At 36.4% G+C, this 12,350-nt stretch overlaps 6 protein-coding genes and 1 non-coding gene across 8 annotated transcripts; 4 read left to right on the plus strand and 3 right to left on the minus strand.

Annotated features, from left to right (window-relative positions):
• Positions 1 to 11: 11 nt before the first annotated feature.
• Positions 12 to 2,090, plus strand: SPOG_04395 (DNAJ/DUF1977 DNAJB12 protein). The gene is made up of 4 exons (XM_013170472.1): positions 12 to 134; positions 189 to 619; positions 698 to 910; positions 963 to 2,090. Exons 1-4 carry the CDS (start codon positions 106 to 108, stop codon positions 1,499 to 1,501), a joined length of 1,212 nt encoding a protein of 403 aa, XP_013025926.1. The 5' UTR covers positions 12 to 105; the 3' UTR covers positions 1,502 to 2,090.
• A 96-nt stretch (positions 2,091 to 2,186) lies between these two features.
• Positions 2,187 to 5,002, plus strand: SPOG_04394 (cytoplasmic methionine-tRNA ligase Mrs1). The gene is made up of 3 exons (XM_013170471.1): positions 2,187 to 2,336; positions 2,386 to 2,464; positions 2,519 to 5,002. Exons 1-3 carry the CDS (start codon positions 2,219 to 2,221, stop codon positions 4,677 to 4,679), a joined length of 2,358 nt encoding a protein of 785 aa, XP_013025925.1. The 5' UTR covers positions 2,187 to 2,218; the 3' UTR covers positions 4,680 to 5,002.
• Positions 5,003 to 5,095: 93 nt separating this feature from the next.
• On the plus strand, positions 5,096 to 6,489 carry SPOG_04393. 2 transcript variants are annotated; one of them, XM_013170470.1, is made up of 5 exons: positions 5,096 to 5,148; positions 5,190 to 5,852; positions 5,930 to 6,015; positions 6,068 to 6,144; positions 6,190 to 6,489. In XM_013170470.1, exons 2-5 carry the CDS (start codon positions 5,381 to 5,383, stop codon positions 6,314 to 6,316), a joined length of 762 nt encoding a protein of 253 aa, XP_013025924.1. In that variant the 5' UTR covers positions 5,096 to 5,148; positions 5,190 to 5,380; the 3' UTR covers positions 6,317 to 6,489. The 2 variants fall into 2 exon arrangements, with proteins under 2 accessions (XP_013025924.1, XP_013025923.1); XM_013170469.1 differs by having other exon boundaries at positions 5,320 to 5,852.
• SPOG_04392 (uncharacterized protein) lies at positions 6,442 to 7,429 on the minus strand. Its single transcript, XM_013170468.1, has 5 exons — positions 7,242 to 7,429; positions 7,186 to 7,200; positions 7,046 to 7,139; positions 6,945 to 6,964; positions 6,442 to 6,827 (listed from the first exon to the last, which is right to left on the minus strand). Exons 1-5 carry the CDS (start codon positions 7,306 to 7,308, stop codon positions 6,664 to 6,666), a joined length of 360 nt encoding a protein of 119 aa, XP_013025922.1. The 5' UTR covers positions 7,309 to 7,429; the 3' UTR covers positions 6,442 to 6,663.
• Positions 7,430 to 8,084: 655 nt separating this feature from the next.
• On the plus strand, positions 8,085 to 8,199 carry SPOG_16400. Its single transcript, XR_001203127.1, has one exon. It is a non-coding gene; the product is annotated as a 5S ribosomal RNA (ribosomal RNA).
• Positions 8,200 to 8,462: 263 nt separating this feature from the next.
• On the minus strand, positions 8,463 to 9,760 carry SPOG_05003 (uncharacterized protein). The gene is made up of 2 exons (XM_013170556.1): positions 9,104 to 9,760; positions 8,463 to 9,040 (listed from the first exon to the last, which is right to left on the minus strand). Exons 1-2 carry the CDS (start codon positions 9,543 to 9,545, stop codon positions 8,679 to 8,681), a joined length of 804 nt encoding a protein of 267 aa, XP_013026010.1. The 5' UTR covers positions 9,546 to 9,760; the 3' UTR covers positions 8,463 to 8,678.
• Positions 9,761 to 10,465: 705 nt separating this feature from the next.
• SPOG_05775 (uncharacterized protein) lies at positions 10,466 to 11,318 on the minus strand. Its single transcript, XM_013170559.1, has 2 exons — positions 11,174 to 11,318; positions 10,466 to 11,134 (listed from the first exon to the last, which is right to left on the minus strand). The coding sequence occupies exons 1-2, from the start codon at positions 11,278 to 11,280 to the stop codon at positions 11,047 to 11,049; spliced, it is 195 nt and encodes a 64-aa protein (XP_013026013.1). The 5' UTR covers positions 11,281 to 11,318; the 3' UTR covers positions 10,466 to 11,046.
• Between the last annotated feature and the right edge of the window lie 1,032 nt (positions 11,319 to 12,350).

The raw sequence follows: 12,350 nt of genomic DNA on the forward strand, positions 1-12,350 counted from the left end.
ATGCTTCTATCCTCTGCATGCAAGCATAAAGGGAAGTGGCATTGTACTTAAAATACGAAAATAAACTCTTGTTTTATTAAGATTCTTCTGTAAAGTTTTATTGCAATGGAAGCAAGCAGAGAGGAAGCGCTTCGGTAAGATTATTTTCGCGAAATATTGTTTTTGGAAGCTAATTGTTGTCATTGTAGCTGTGTAAATCTGGCTAAAAAGTACTTAAGTGCAGGTGATTATCAAAAAGCGTCCAAGCTTGCTGATAAATCAACACGAATCCTTCCTACATCAGAAGCAGAAGACTTCAAAAGGTATATGGCAAAAGAGAGGACTTCTGGTAAAAAGGAAGCTTCTGCCGCATCAACTGGATCTAATAATGCTACATCAACAATGCGAGAGAGAACCCCTAATGCATCGAAAAGCAATGATTCTTCTCAGACATCGTATACGCGTGAACAGGTAGAAATTGTTCAGAAAATCACGAAATTAAAAGCGCATGAATATTACGAGATTTTAAACTTGAAAAAGGATTGCAATGACATAGAGATCAAGAAATCATACCGGAAACTTGCGCTGCAATTACACCCAGATAAAAACCACGCACCTAATGCTGACGAAGCTTTTAAAAGTAAGTAATGGTCGATTACTTTGCACTTTTTTCCATCTCTCCTATCTTAATTCGATAATGTGCTAACACTTGTTTTAGAGGTTTCCAAGGCGTTTCAGGTGCTTTCAGACCCAAACATGAAGGCACACTACGATCGTACTGGGCTTGATCCAGAATCACGAGCCAGCGCTTCTAGCTCTTCGTTTTCTGAGCGAGCTGGTCCAGGCTTTCAGGGCTTTTCTGCCTATCCACAAGCGAATATGTCACCCGAAGATCTGTTCAATTCGTTCTTTGGTGATCAATTCTTTGCTGGTAAGTTACATGAATAATAGTATTTCAATTCGAAACTGACATATATCTTTAGGAGGGCCAAATACATTCTTCTTTGGCGGACCTGGAGTCCGTGTTCATCAATTCGGAGGTCGTCCTCGGAGGTTCCGTAGGCAGCGAGCCGAAGATACTAGCAACAAGAGTGTTTTTTATCAAATTCTCCCCATCATCATCATCGTTATTTTTGCATTTTTGTCTAATTTTAGTTCTTTGGACGGTAATACATCCGTCCGTGCTGGATACTCGTTTGTACCTACAGAAAAGTATTCTGCTCAATATGTTTCTCCCAACTACAAGGTCCCGTTTTATGTCAACCCTAAACAGTACAACTCTTTGTCTTCTCGAGATTCTTATAGACTTGCTAATAAGATTGAGCAACAGTATGCGGAAAAAGTGCACGCTGAGTGTATTCAAGAAAGAGAGTACAAGGAGAATCAAATTCGAAAATCGTATGGCTGGTTCTTTCCCGATGCAGAGAAGTTAAGCAGGGCGAAAGAAATTCCTTTGCCTCGTTGCGATGAATTTTCTAGGCTCAGTTATCATAAACCTTTTTCTAATTATTACTACTACTAAGTCTAATACTTTAATTCAACACTTTGATTCATTGGCTTTTTTCATTCGTTATCGTTTTCCCTTTCGATGATTTACTTTTACCTAAGTACATAATGATTGCGAATTTGTATAGAATAGAAGGACGGATAGAAACTTGAGATTTCCTTTTGGCACCCTTTCACTTCGTTTTCAAGCTTAACTCTTCAAGTCGTTACTGCGACTAGTTCGTTCTCTTTTTGATGATTTTTCCCTTGTTCCATTAATGACTTTGGGATTATTAACTAATTTGGAATATTGCGTTTTGCAACCTTACATTGCTATTCGGTTGGTCACTTATTTTCTTCGGTTTAATAATTCCACTCTATAAAAATCATTATCGACTTTATTCCTATCGGTTTTGGTTTTGGTTTCACAATGTACCAGCATTTTGTCGAATTTGTTTAATAGTTTACTACTTTAAAGAATCTAAATGCCATGCTACATAGATGTGAAACTCGTCTATCTGTATTCGAATATTTGAATATTTTCATTTCTTTCTTCTCGCTACATGAGACTGTTATTACAAAACAAACAATGTATGAACCTATTTTTAAACATTTCATGAATAAACCACATTTATATCTTTACGATATCTTAGTCTATGAATCTAGTGCTCACTCCACCTCCTTATATGCTTGATCTGCTAATAGATTAACTGAACTCTTCATAAACTTTTTACCGGAAAAGAATTGCCTAAAAATGGCAACTATTAAATTGCAGTTTCCTGCATCCTTAAAGACTTCTTATAGATTTGCAAACTCTTTAAAAGTTGCTATTTCTGTCCATGAGTATGGTGTAAAAGCTCCTATAGAAGCAGGTAAGATTTAGAATACGAAAAGGTTGGTCAATAATTGACACGAAAATAGCTGCAAATAGCTCTTCCGTTCGATTGGTAGATGCCAAAGATTTAGACAGGTTTATTTCTGATGCCAACGCGATCATAAGGTAAGGATTCACTTAACCCATTCAAAATATGTAGGGATGCTTACAGTTACATAGTTATTTATATTGGAAGCAAAAGGACGTGTCTTTTGAAGAATTTCTAAACTCTAAAATGTCTATTTTGGATTGGGAAGCTTTGACATTTGGTCCTTTGGCGAAAGAAGCTGCTGAGAAGAAAAATTTCACTCAACTACTAAGCCTTTTACAGGACAAAATCAAGCAGGACTCTGTTTCTGAAAAATTTGGTCCTGCCGAAATTGCTCTTGCCGCTGACATTCATTTCTGCATTGCCAATGGTGCTGGCTTGGAAGAGTACCCAGAATTGAGCAAATGGTACTTGAAGGTCGAAAAGAATCCTTCTTTTGTAAATGCTTTAAGAGTTTGTCTTGAAAAATCATTAGGTCAGCCTGCTGAGATTTCCGCTAAGGTTCCTATTTCTACAGAAACCCGAAACATTCAAACTAGCAATTTGATGCGTGAACGGAAACAATCGGAAAAGCTTCTCCCCAAGGCAAATGAACCCAACATCTTGATTACCTCTGCTTTGCCTTATGTTAATAATGTCCCTCACTTGGGTAATATTGTCGGAAGTACCCTCAGTGCTGATGTCTTCGCTCGCTACCATCGTGCCCGCAATCATAACACTCTCTATATCTGCGGTACCGATGAATATGGTACCGCTACCGAAACCAAAGCTTTAGAAGAAGGTGTATCCCCTAAAAAACTTTGCGACAAGTACAATGCTTTACATAAGCAGGTCTACGATTGGTTTGAAATTGAGTTTGATGAATTTGGTCGTACAACAACTCCTAAGCAGACTGAAATTGCCCAACACATCTTTAAAAAATTGAATGAAAATGGTTTTATGTCTGCGGATTCTATGACTCAGTTGTACTGTGAAGTTCACAACGGATATCTCGCTGATCGCTATGTTGAAGGAATTTGTCCCAAATGCCAATATGATGATGCTCGAGGTGATCAATGTGATAAATGTGGCTGTCTTTTGAATGCATTTGAGCTTATCGAGCCTAAGTGTAAGTTAGACGGCTCGAAACCCGTCAAACGTGAAACGAGCCACGTTTTCTTATCTTTAGATAAACTGCAACCCCTTGTTGAAACTTGGGCTACTGAAGCGGCTGTTGAGGGTAAATGGACTGTTAATGGACGAGCCATTACTGAATCATGGTTGAAGGAAGGTCTTCGTCCTCGTTGCATTACTCGTGACCTGAAATGGGGCACCCCAGTTCCTTTGGAAGAATTCAAGGACAAAGTCCTTTACGTATGGTTTGATGCTCCTATCGGTTACATCAGCATCACCGCTAAGTACACTGATGAATGGGAGAAATGGTGGAGAAACCCCGAGCAAGTCAAATTGTATCAATTCATGGGCAAGGATAACGTTCCTTTCCATACCGTCATTTTCCCTGCCTCTCTTTTAGGTACGAAGGAAAAGTGGACGATGCTGCACCATATCAACACTACGGATTATTTGAATTATGAGACTGGTAAATTTTCCAAGTCTCGTGGCGTTGGCGTGTTTGGTAATACAGCTCAAGATATCGGTTTATCCCCCTCCGTTTGGCGCTATTACCTTTTATCTACTCGTCCTGAAACTTCCGATACCATGTTCACTTGGAAGGATTTCATTACTAGACACAATTCTGAATTGCTTGCTAACGTTGGTAACTTTGTCAACCGTACCCTAAAGTTTACAACTGCCAAGTACAATGGCGTTGTTCCACACTATTTAGAAAGTGCATCTGTTGGAGCTGGTAAGCTGAAAACGGACTTTGTTCAGGATATCAACAAGTTGTTGAAAAAGTACAATGCTGCACTTGAGCAATCGAAGTTGCGTGAAGGACTTCGACTTGCGATGGAGATTTCTGCTCGTGGTAATCAATATTTACAAGACAATCGTGTTGATAATAAGTGTTTCTTGTACGAAAGACAGAAGTGTGCTGACGCAATTGGCTACTCCCTAAACTTGATTTATTTGCTTGCTTCTATTATGTATCCGTATATGCCTGGTGTTGGGGCCAGTATTAATAAGCAATTAAATGTTCCTGCTATGGCTATCACTGATGTTTTCTCTCTTCCTCTGCTTCCTGGTCACCGAATTGGAGAGCCTGAATATTTGTTTACTCGTATTGATGAAGCCATGGAAGAAAAATGGCGTATCAAGTACGGAGGTACTAATATCCAAAATGAAGCTGCTTAAAAGATTTTGTGTGCTGCTTTCATTGTCATGATAAAATATAAATATATCGAAGATATACAAGTTTAGGGAAACCCATTCATAAGTTTGGAAGAAATTTTGTCGTTTTTGGATTGCACAGGAAACGCGGTTTTATAGAGCAGCACCGAGTCTTCAACTTTAGACTTATTGATGAATTGAGCCGAGTGTACAAATATTCGAACAAACTTAAACAAAAGAAGAATAATAATTTGACATTGTATACGAATAGCATACCCAACTATTGAAAAAAGATGCTACTCTTAATACCAACTCCATTAACAATCATTGGAATATCTTTTATATGCATAGTATTGAAAAAAATAAATATTGTAACTGTATTTTTTGTTTTGTTTTGGGATCTCAGTAATGAATGGTATCCCTATTTTTTGCTGCGGCCCTTGCTCTTAACTTACTTAGGTAATTCTGTGAAGGAGTCTGTAGAACAGTTCTGGTATGTGTTCTAGTTTTAAACACTCAATTAACTCACTCAAGTAAAATTTGGGAACAACTCATTATATTTGCTTGCAATTTGTTAAGAATCAAGCAAATCTGAGAATTCCCATAGAGTACTGTTTTGGGTGGCCATTGAAGTCTTAAAATCGCTTATTCATACAATTTTTAGGCAGTTAACAGTCTATTTTTGAAAGAATTGGTTTGATTGATGGATATTGCATGCGATTTAAATGTCAAAGGTTATTTTTTTTACGGATAAGCTGAGAACGGAAACTCCCATGTCTATATCAGGTCCTTTGAATAATGAAGCCCTTTCAGAAGAGAATTTTGATTGTTTACGAAGCAAAGAGGAGAAACCACTTCAGCTAACCGGTTTGGATGAATTACAAGTGAAGCAGTTTCTTAAAGAAACAAAGATTTCATCTTCGGTCCCAATGTCGATCCCTTTAATTGTACCTGAGAATTTCGGAATAGTTTATCCAAACATAATGTATCGCTCATCATGTCCCAATCTGATGAATTTTCCTTTTCTTGAATCTCTGTCTATTCGTACCATCGTCTCATTGCGTCAAGATGAATATACTCAAGAAGAATTGGAATACATGAAAAAGAGAAATATAGCTTATTATCATGTCGGAATGCCAGGAAGCAAGTATCGGAAACAAGAATTTAAAACAGACGGAGAACAGAGTGATTATATGGGTAAGTGATAATGGTGAAAGACTCCCAATTTCTAGTTTAATTTTGCTTTTAAATATATATGTAACTAATGGATCCAGATATTGATTCTTTAGTCAGGAAATCCCTTCGCGTAATATTAAAGAAAGAATCTTGGCCGGTGCTAATTCATTGCAGCGGAGGAAAGGTATTTTACTAATATCTAAATATGATCTTAAAATATTAACTTTAATGGATAGCATCGCACCGGAATTGTAATAGGCTCTCTTCGTGCACTTATGGATTGGCCTGTGCAGGAGAGGATTGAGGAATATGTGTACGTTTCTTTTATTTTTTCAGGAGGAATTATATTAACATATAGCTGTCATTCTCATCCGAAAGAACGTGAAGTAGATAAAGAGTACATTCGAAACTTTGCGGCCGATTCTACCCTTGTAACACTAGCTAATGATTTGAAAAAGTATACTCAAACTGTCAATGAGGACTGAGGACTTATAATAATTCACTAATGTCTTTGTTTAAAATCTTATTGACGTCTCTTTATTTTAACCAACTCTTAACTAACGTTAATGTTGAGTGTACAACGCTGTCTCTAAAAAGCATATTACTAAGTTTTGGAAGTTGAGGGAATTAAAATTTGCTTTATGTAAATAATGTGAATTGATTTTTTTTCGCTATCTGTTCGTTCAAACAAAAAGTCTTTCATTAGCTGTACGTATAGGTCCTATGTATTAGCAGGTCATTTCGTTCTTTTCTTTTCTATTTTCTTTTGAAAGATTTAGATGTGTATTTCAAACCCTTCTTTCTTTCCTACCAATGGATGCGTCGAGGTTTGTTAATATTCCTGGATCATTGTACGCCCATAACCGATCGTATTTATCCCTGCAAATGTACATAAAGCTAGAGGGAATAGACGCAATGACTTGATAGCCTTCTTTCCATTTATCAATAAATAAGCCAAAGACCATGCTGTAGATATTCCTGAGCCGTTCGCTAAATCTTAAGACACGCACAGGTTAGCGACGAGTAAAAATATTAAGATTCACAAGCAAATATCATTTAGTGTTATGCTTTTATAGTATTTGAAGACTTCTCTTCCGACTTTCTTTCACTTACCTCCACTGGCGATCGCAAGTCTTTATGAATAAATTAGTTAGGGACAGTTTCAATGATTGAGACATAATGTCTGGCAATATCGTTTTACAGACTGTACTTACCCTCCAACTGCTCCGAAGCCTCCACATAGTAAACAACCTGGTGCAAAAGGGCCTCCTACTGGGCGTTTGAGAGCTCTAGGTACGGATGCCAAAACTGGCACATTAGCTTGGGAATCGAAAATGTACACCATTCAACATACGAGCACCACTAAAAGCTATATTGGTTAGTTAGCAACAATGAAAGATCCTACCCTACCGAACGTTGGGTAATAAGTTTTATAGTAGCTTTTGAAGGCATCGCTAAAGTAAGTCTTTTGTTCCATCTTTCGTGGAATTATAAGTCAAAATACAAAGATATTGCTTTCAGTCTGAATTACTCGATTGGTATATGCGTTCATTAAGACGATCTTTATAGTATATAACGATATTCTCTTTGAATTCAGAGAAGCAATGTTACGTAATATTATATCGACTCACCTAAAAAATATAATCCTAAAAAATATGCAACACTATCAGATCAACTGGTAAATAAACAATTAAATTAGGATAAACAAAAATATGCTGAAATTATACATGAAACAGCTTCTAATACCATTTGAGAAATGGCTATGAAAAAACCGATTTTGAGGGAATTATCACAGCAAAATTTATGGGAATATTTGGCCATTTTTTTTTTTTATATATATAAACAGCCATGTAACTAGCACGTTGATGGCTATTAATTTATCGTAAATGTCTACATAAAAGTGAATGGACCATTCATGTTCTCGTTATTCTATAATCGTTTGGTGCGTCAGAGTGGATTCTAGTGCTTCTTCTTTTAAAAGATTAATTCATCTAATGATATTTATTCTTTTTTGTATATGCTCTTTGTTCGTTCACGGTGACAATGTATCATAATTAGTAATGCACGAAAACAAGAAGAAAAAGGATGGGTAAGAAGAAGGAGGAAAAACTAATTCAAACCGTTAAATATTTTTTTAAACACTCTACGATGATGCAGAAAAACCGATTTTATGGATTGAAGTCAAGTATGACCACAACGTAAGCTAAACAATTATCGTCAGATAATTATTGTAAAAGCCTGATAGAACTGTCTACGGCCACACCTAGGCGAAAACACCAGTTCCCGTCCGATCACTGCAGTTAAGCGTCTGAGGGCCTCGTTAGTACTATGGTTGGAGACAACATGGGAATCCGGGGTGCTGTAGGCTTTTCTCTTGTTGCTCTTTACTTTTCTTATTTTGTTTTTTCTTTTTTATACGTCTACTACTGTTGCTTGCAATCGTTTTCTCGATAGAATTTTTGCAAGCTGTTCCTTTACAAGTGACAAAAGACTAATTACAAGTTCAATGAAAAGAAATGAAACGAACGTATTCAATTGCAAATAAGAGTAAGGATAATAGTAATAATCATCATTAAGAACGTAGGATGATGCCAATGATCTCAGATTACGGTTCCTTTCAATGCGCGGATTGTATGCATGCCTTTCTATTGTCCAATTTTCTTCGTCATTTCCAATTCATGTTGGTACAAGGATGAGTTCGTAGTCAAAATCAAACGCAAGAACGCTTAACAAATATATATAAATATTCACCGGAACAAATTGCTTGTAATGTTCTCTTTTTCCACTTATTGACTTTTGATCGGAAGAGTTAAGGCTCATGAGAAAAGAAACGCAAATAAGTAGGCATTAACTTTGAGTGGTAGGATTGCTCTGAAGCTCGATTTCTTCATTCGTGTTTGTCGGCGGAGGAGCTAATGCATCATCTCTCTGTTGATATCTGGGAAGTGTAGGCGAACCGGTGTTTTCAGCTGAGCGCTCAAATCCCATTCCAAGGCCAAAAACAGTAATGTTATAAATTCCCCAAAAGATAGCACCAACGAACCATGCGAGACCTTCACCAAGACCTTTGAAGCCAGTACCAACGAACCATGCGAGACCTTCGAAGCCAACACTAACGAACCATGCAAGACCGTTGCCAAGACCAACCACGATAAAGATTATAACTTTAGCGGCAATCCGTATTGTCAATATGAAAGGCCAAATAAGTGCTAGGCTTTATTAGTAACACACATTCTAATAACGTTTGCGATTAACAGTAATGCTCCACTTACCACAGAAAAGAGCAAAGAATATTGCCCATATCACAAGCAAAAGGCCTGAAGGTCCAAGAAGGGCCAAACTGTATCCATTTTCCATATATACTTGTTTCGGAAAAGAAAATAGTTCGAAACGATAGGAGATTGCTAATGTACAAAGGAATGATAAAGCCAATATCAAACAGAAAAACATCGATTTACTTTTAACGACTACATTTTCAGGGAAATAATGATCTGTCTTCTTCCTAAAGTCGGTAAAGAAACGACTGAAGTCGTCGGACTCAACTATTATCCTTTTTTTTCTATGTTTGGTTTTGAAAGAAGTTGAATTGGAAGGGTTCTTTATGTCTTTTGGCATATACAAAGGAAGTCCCTTCTCAAGGTCAACATTGTAAACATTCGACTGACTGTACGCAGGAGGGTCGCTTGAATCGAATTTTAGCTCCTTTTCCGACATCCTAAAAATAAATAAAGAGAAATTTCAATGAATAATTAGCAAAAGAGCGTCAAATAAAAGCTGTCGATCCGTATTCGATATAAAAATTTCGCAAACGCAAAACTCATCAGAAGTAGCAGCCAAAACTAAAGAAGCTCTACCTGGTCATTCCAAAAGCTCAAAATGGAAGTCAAAATCAGCCCAGTTGGCAGGAATTGAAGAAATAAACAGTTGGCTCCAGCAAGAAATTTCGCATCTCTTACGCAACATTTTTGCTCAGGATAGTGATGGGTTCTGTTGCGCTATCTCCCATAATGACATATAGCATAAATCGTTGATTATACGTTTGAGTCACAGTGAGCAAGTAACAAATTTCGCTAATTTCGCGTTTGTTTACACCTCTGTAAACAAAGCAGATCCCATTTCTCTATGAACTGTTGAACAACTTTTTACTTGAAAGTGAGTTACTAATTTTTCGTTGCACTAAAGTTATTCATACAGAAGAAGTAACAAACAAAACACGGAAACTGCAGACGCATTAGCTAACTGCTTTTCATTAGACAATTGAGTAACAGACTACAACCAAAAAGCAGCTTTCACGGGCTCTTCAGGATCAAAAAAAACCTATAAATTACTTCTTTGAACTGAAGGAACTGTCTACGGCCATACATAGGCGAAAAACATCAGTTCCCGTCCGATCACTGCAATTAAGAGTCTGAGGGCTTAATCTCGTTTGTGCTATGGTTAGAGAGGTGCTGTAGGCTACTTCTTTTTCATAATTTATCCATTTTTTCTTTTAATTTATACACTTTCTCGTTTAATATGGAAAAAACGTACAAACTGGTTTATACTTGCTGCAGGATGTTACCCTAAAGGTAACGAGTTATCAGAGATCTCAATAAATCAAATGGAATTACAAGTTCAAGAAAAAAGGAAATCAACGATAGTATTCAATTTGAAAATAAGGATATTAATTGATGGATGAAATGACCAACGACCCAAAAACGTTAGGCTCCAGTAATGTTCTAGCAAGTTTACCAACTCCATGCCTCTAAAGGCGACGAAAAAAGCTTCAATTATTCATATTAAATAACTGGTTTTTCATTGCAAGACTTTACTATCATATTAATACAGGGGCAATTTGAAAACTAAAATAAACTTGGAAATTCGATGTAAACTCGCAAAGTAAGGTAGTACTGAGTAATAACAAAACCAGCAGTTTCAAGTCTCCCTCCTCACTCATCTCATAATAAGATAGATTGAAACAAATGCAATTCTTCATTACCTTAAAGTAAAGGTTCAGAAGGAGACAATAACAAACGAATGGAACTAACGTCAATCGCAGGATTGGTTTGCAGCTCTATTGCTTTATCCATTGTCGTTAGCAGAGGAGGAGGTGTAGCATCCCTTTGTTATTATGTAGGAAGTGTAGGCGAAGCGGCGTTTTCAGTTGAGTGATCAACTTCCAATCCAAAACAACAGACAAAAGCGTTATATAATGCCCAACATATAGCACTTGTAGTTAACTTAATTTTAACGCTTCCTGACAACAGCTATGTAAACTATAGCTTGGGCGAAGATTCCTGTTACTTAGACAACGGCAGATATTACTACTTGTTAGCAAGCAATTATAAACATGCTCCACTTACGATAGAAAATAGAAGAAAATAAGGTCTATATCGCAAGTAAAATTCCTAAGTACCATAAAAATTCCAATTGTCCTCACCTTGTCATAAATTATTGATAGGAGGTACATGTTTGAAAATGGTAATATATCGCTAGTGTACTCAGCAATGAAAAAAAATTGCGTAGATGATTGCACAATAACTGATCAGTAACACAAGTTTTCAGTCAAATAATTCATATAAACTATTCTGACTATGAGACAACATGCGAATACTGGGTACTTTTTCTATTTTTGGTTTCTCCTGTAAATTGTCTCCCTAACTCATTTCAGGACAGTTTGGCTTTGTTTATTTGCAAATAAGTCAAAAAGAGCTAAAAGATTCAAATAAATAAATAACATAGTTTGCAATGTTTTTTTTTTGTTTTTTTTTTGAAACAAACCAATCGTGATGCTTCGTCTGTTTGTTGTTCTATTTTTGTTTACATTGCCAAATGTCAACAAACAGACACCAAAAAAGATATAAATAAGGGTATAATATTCTCCTTTTTACCAAACCAAAATTAAATCCAAAAAAAAGCTTCATCGTTTTCAATCTTCATGTTTGGGTGATTCAGTAAAGGTGGTCGTAACCCCTTGCTTGCTTTTCGTTCCATGTATAAAACAAAAACAAGCGATTCTTTTCGGAAGAATAAAAAAGTACATATCCTTGTATATTGTAAATTACAGTTCATCTAAAGCATACCAACAAACATTTCTGCATGATTGACACGACAATTGTGATCTGGGTATCTCTTGTGTGATGACAGTATACTTTATTTTCAATTTTTTATCATGCGAAAATTTCGACGTTTTTGTCTTCTCAGTTTCAATTTATTATCGAATTTAAGGACGAATTCACAGTTGATTTCCCTTTTTTTTTTTTTTTTTTTTTTTTTTTGGACTTTTTTGTTGAACTGGCCCAATTTGCCTTTTCCTCGATGGCTTCGCTCACTATCTTTCAATGTTTGTTTTATATCGAAATGAACCTCTCGAGACTTCAAAAATCATACAGTTTGTTGCAATTCTTCATCAAAGATTGAATGCAAGAGGTAAACGAATATTTGAAAGCGAACTCGAATGAAATTTAAACCAAAACATAAAACATGAAACCTCTCTCAAAACGTCGATTCATTGAAACAATAAACGAAAACAAGGTAAAA

The sequence above is a fragment of the Schizosaccharomyces cryophilus genome (assembly GCF_000004155.1).
Source record: "Schizosaccharomyces cryophilus OY26 unplaced genomic scaffold supercont4.9, whole genome shotgun sequence".
Classification (NCBI taxonomy): Eukaryota; Fungi; Ascomycota; class Schizosaccharomycetes; order Schizosaccharomycetales; family Schizosaccharomycetaceae; genus Schizosaccharomyces; species Schizosaccharomyces cryophilus.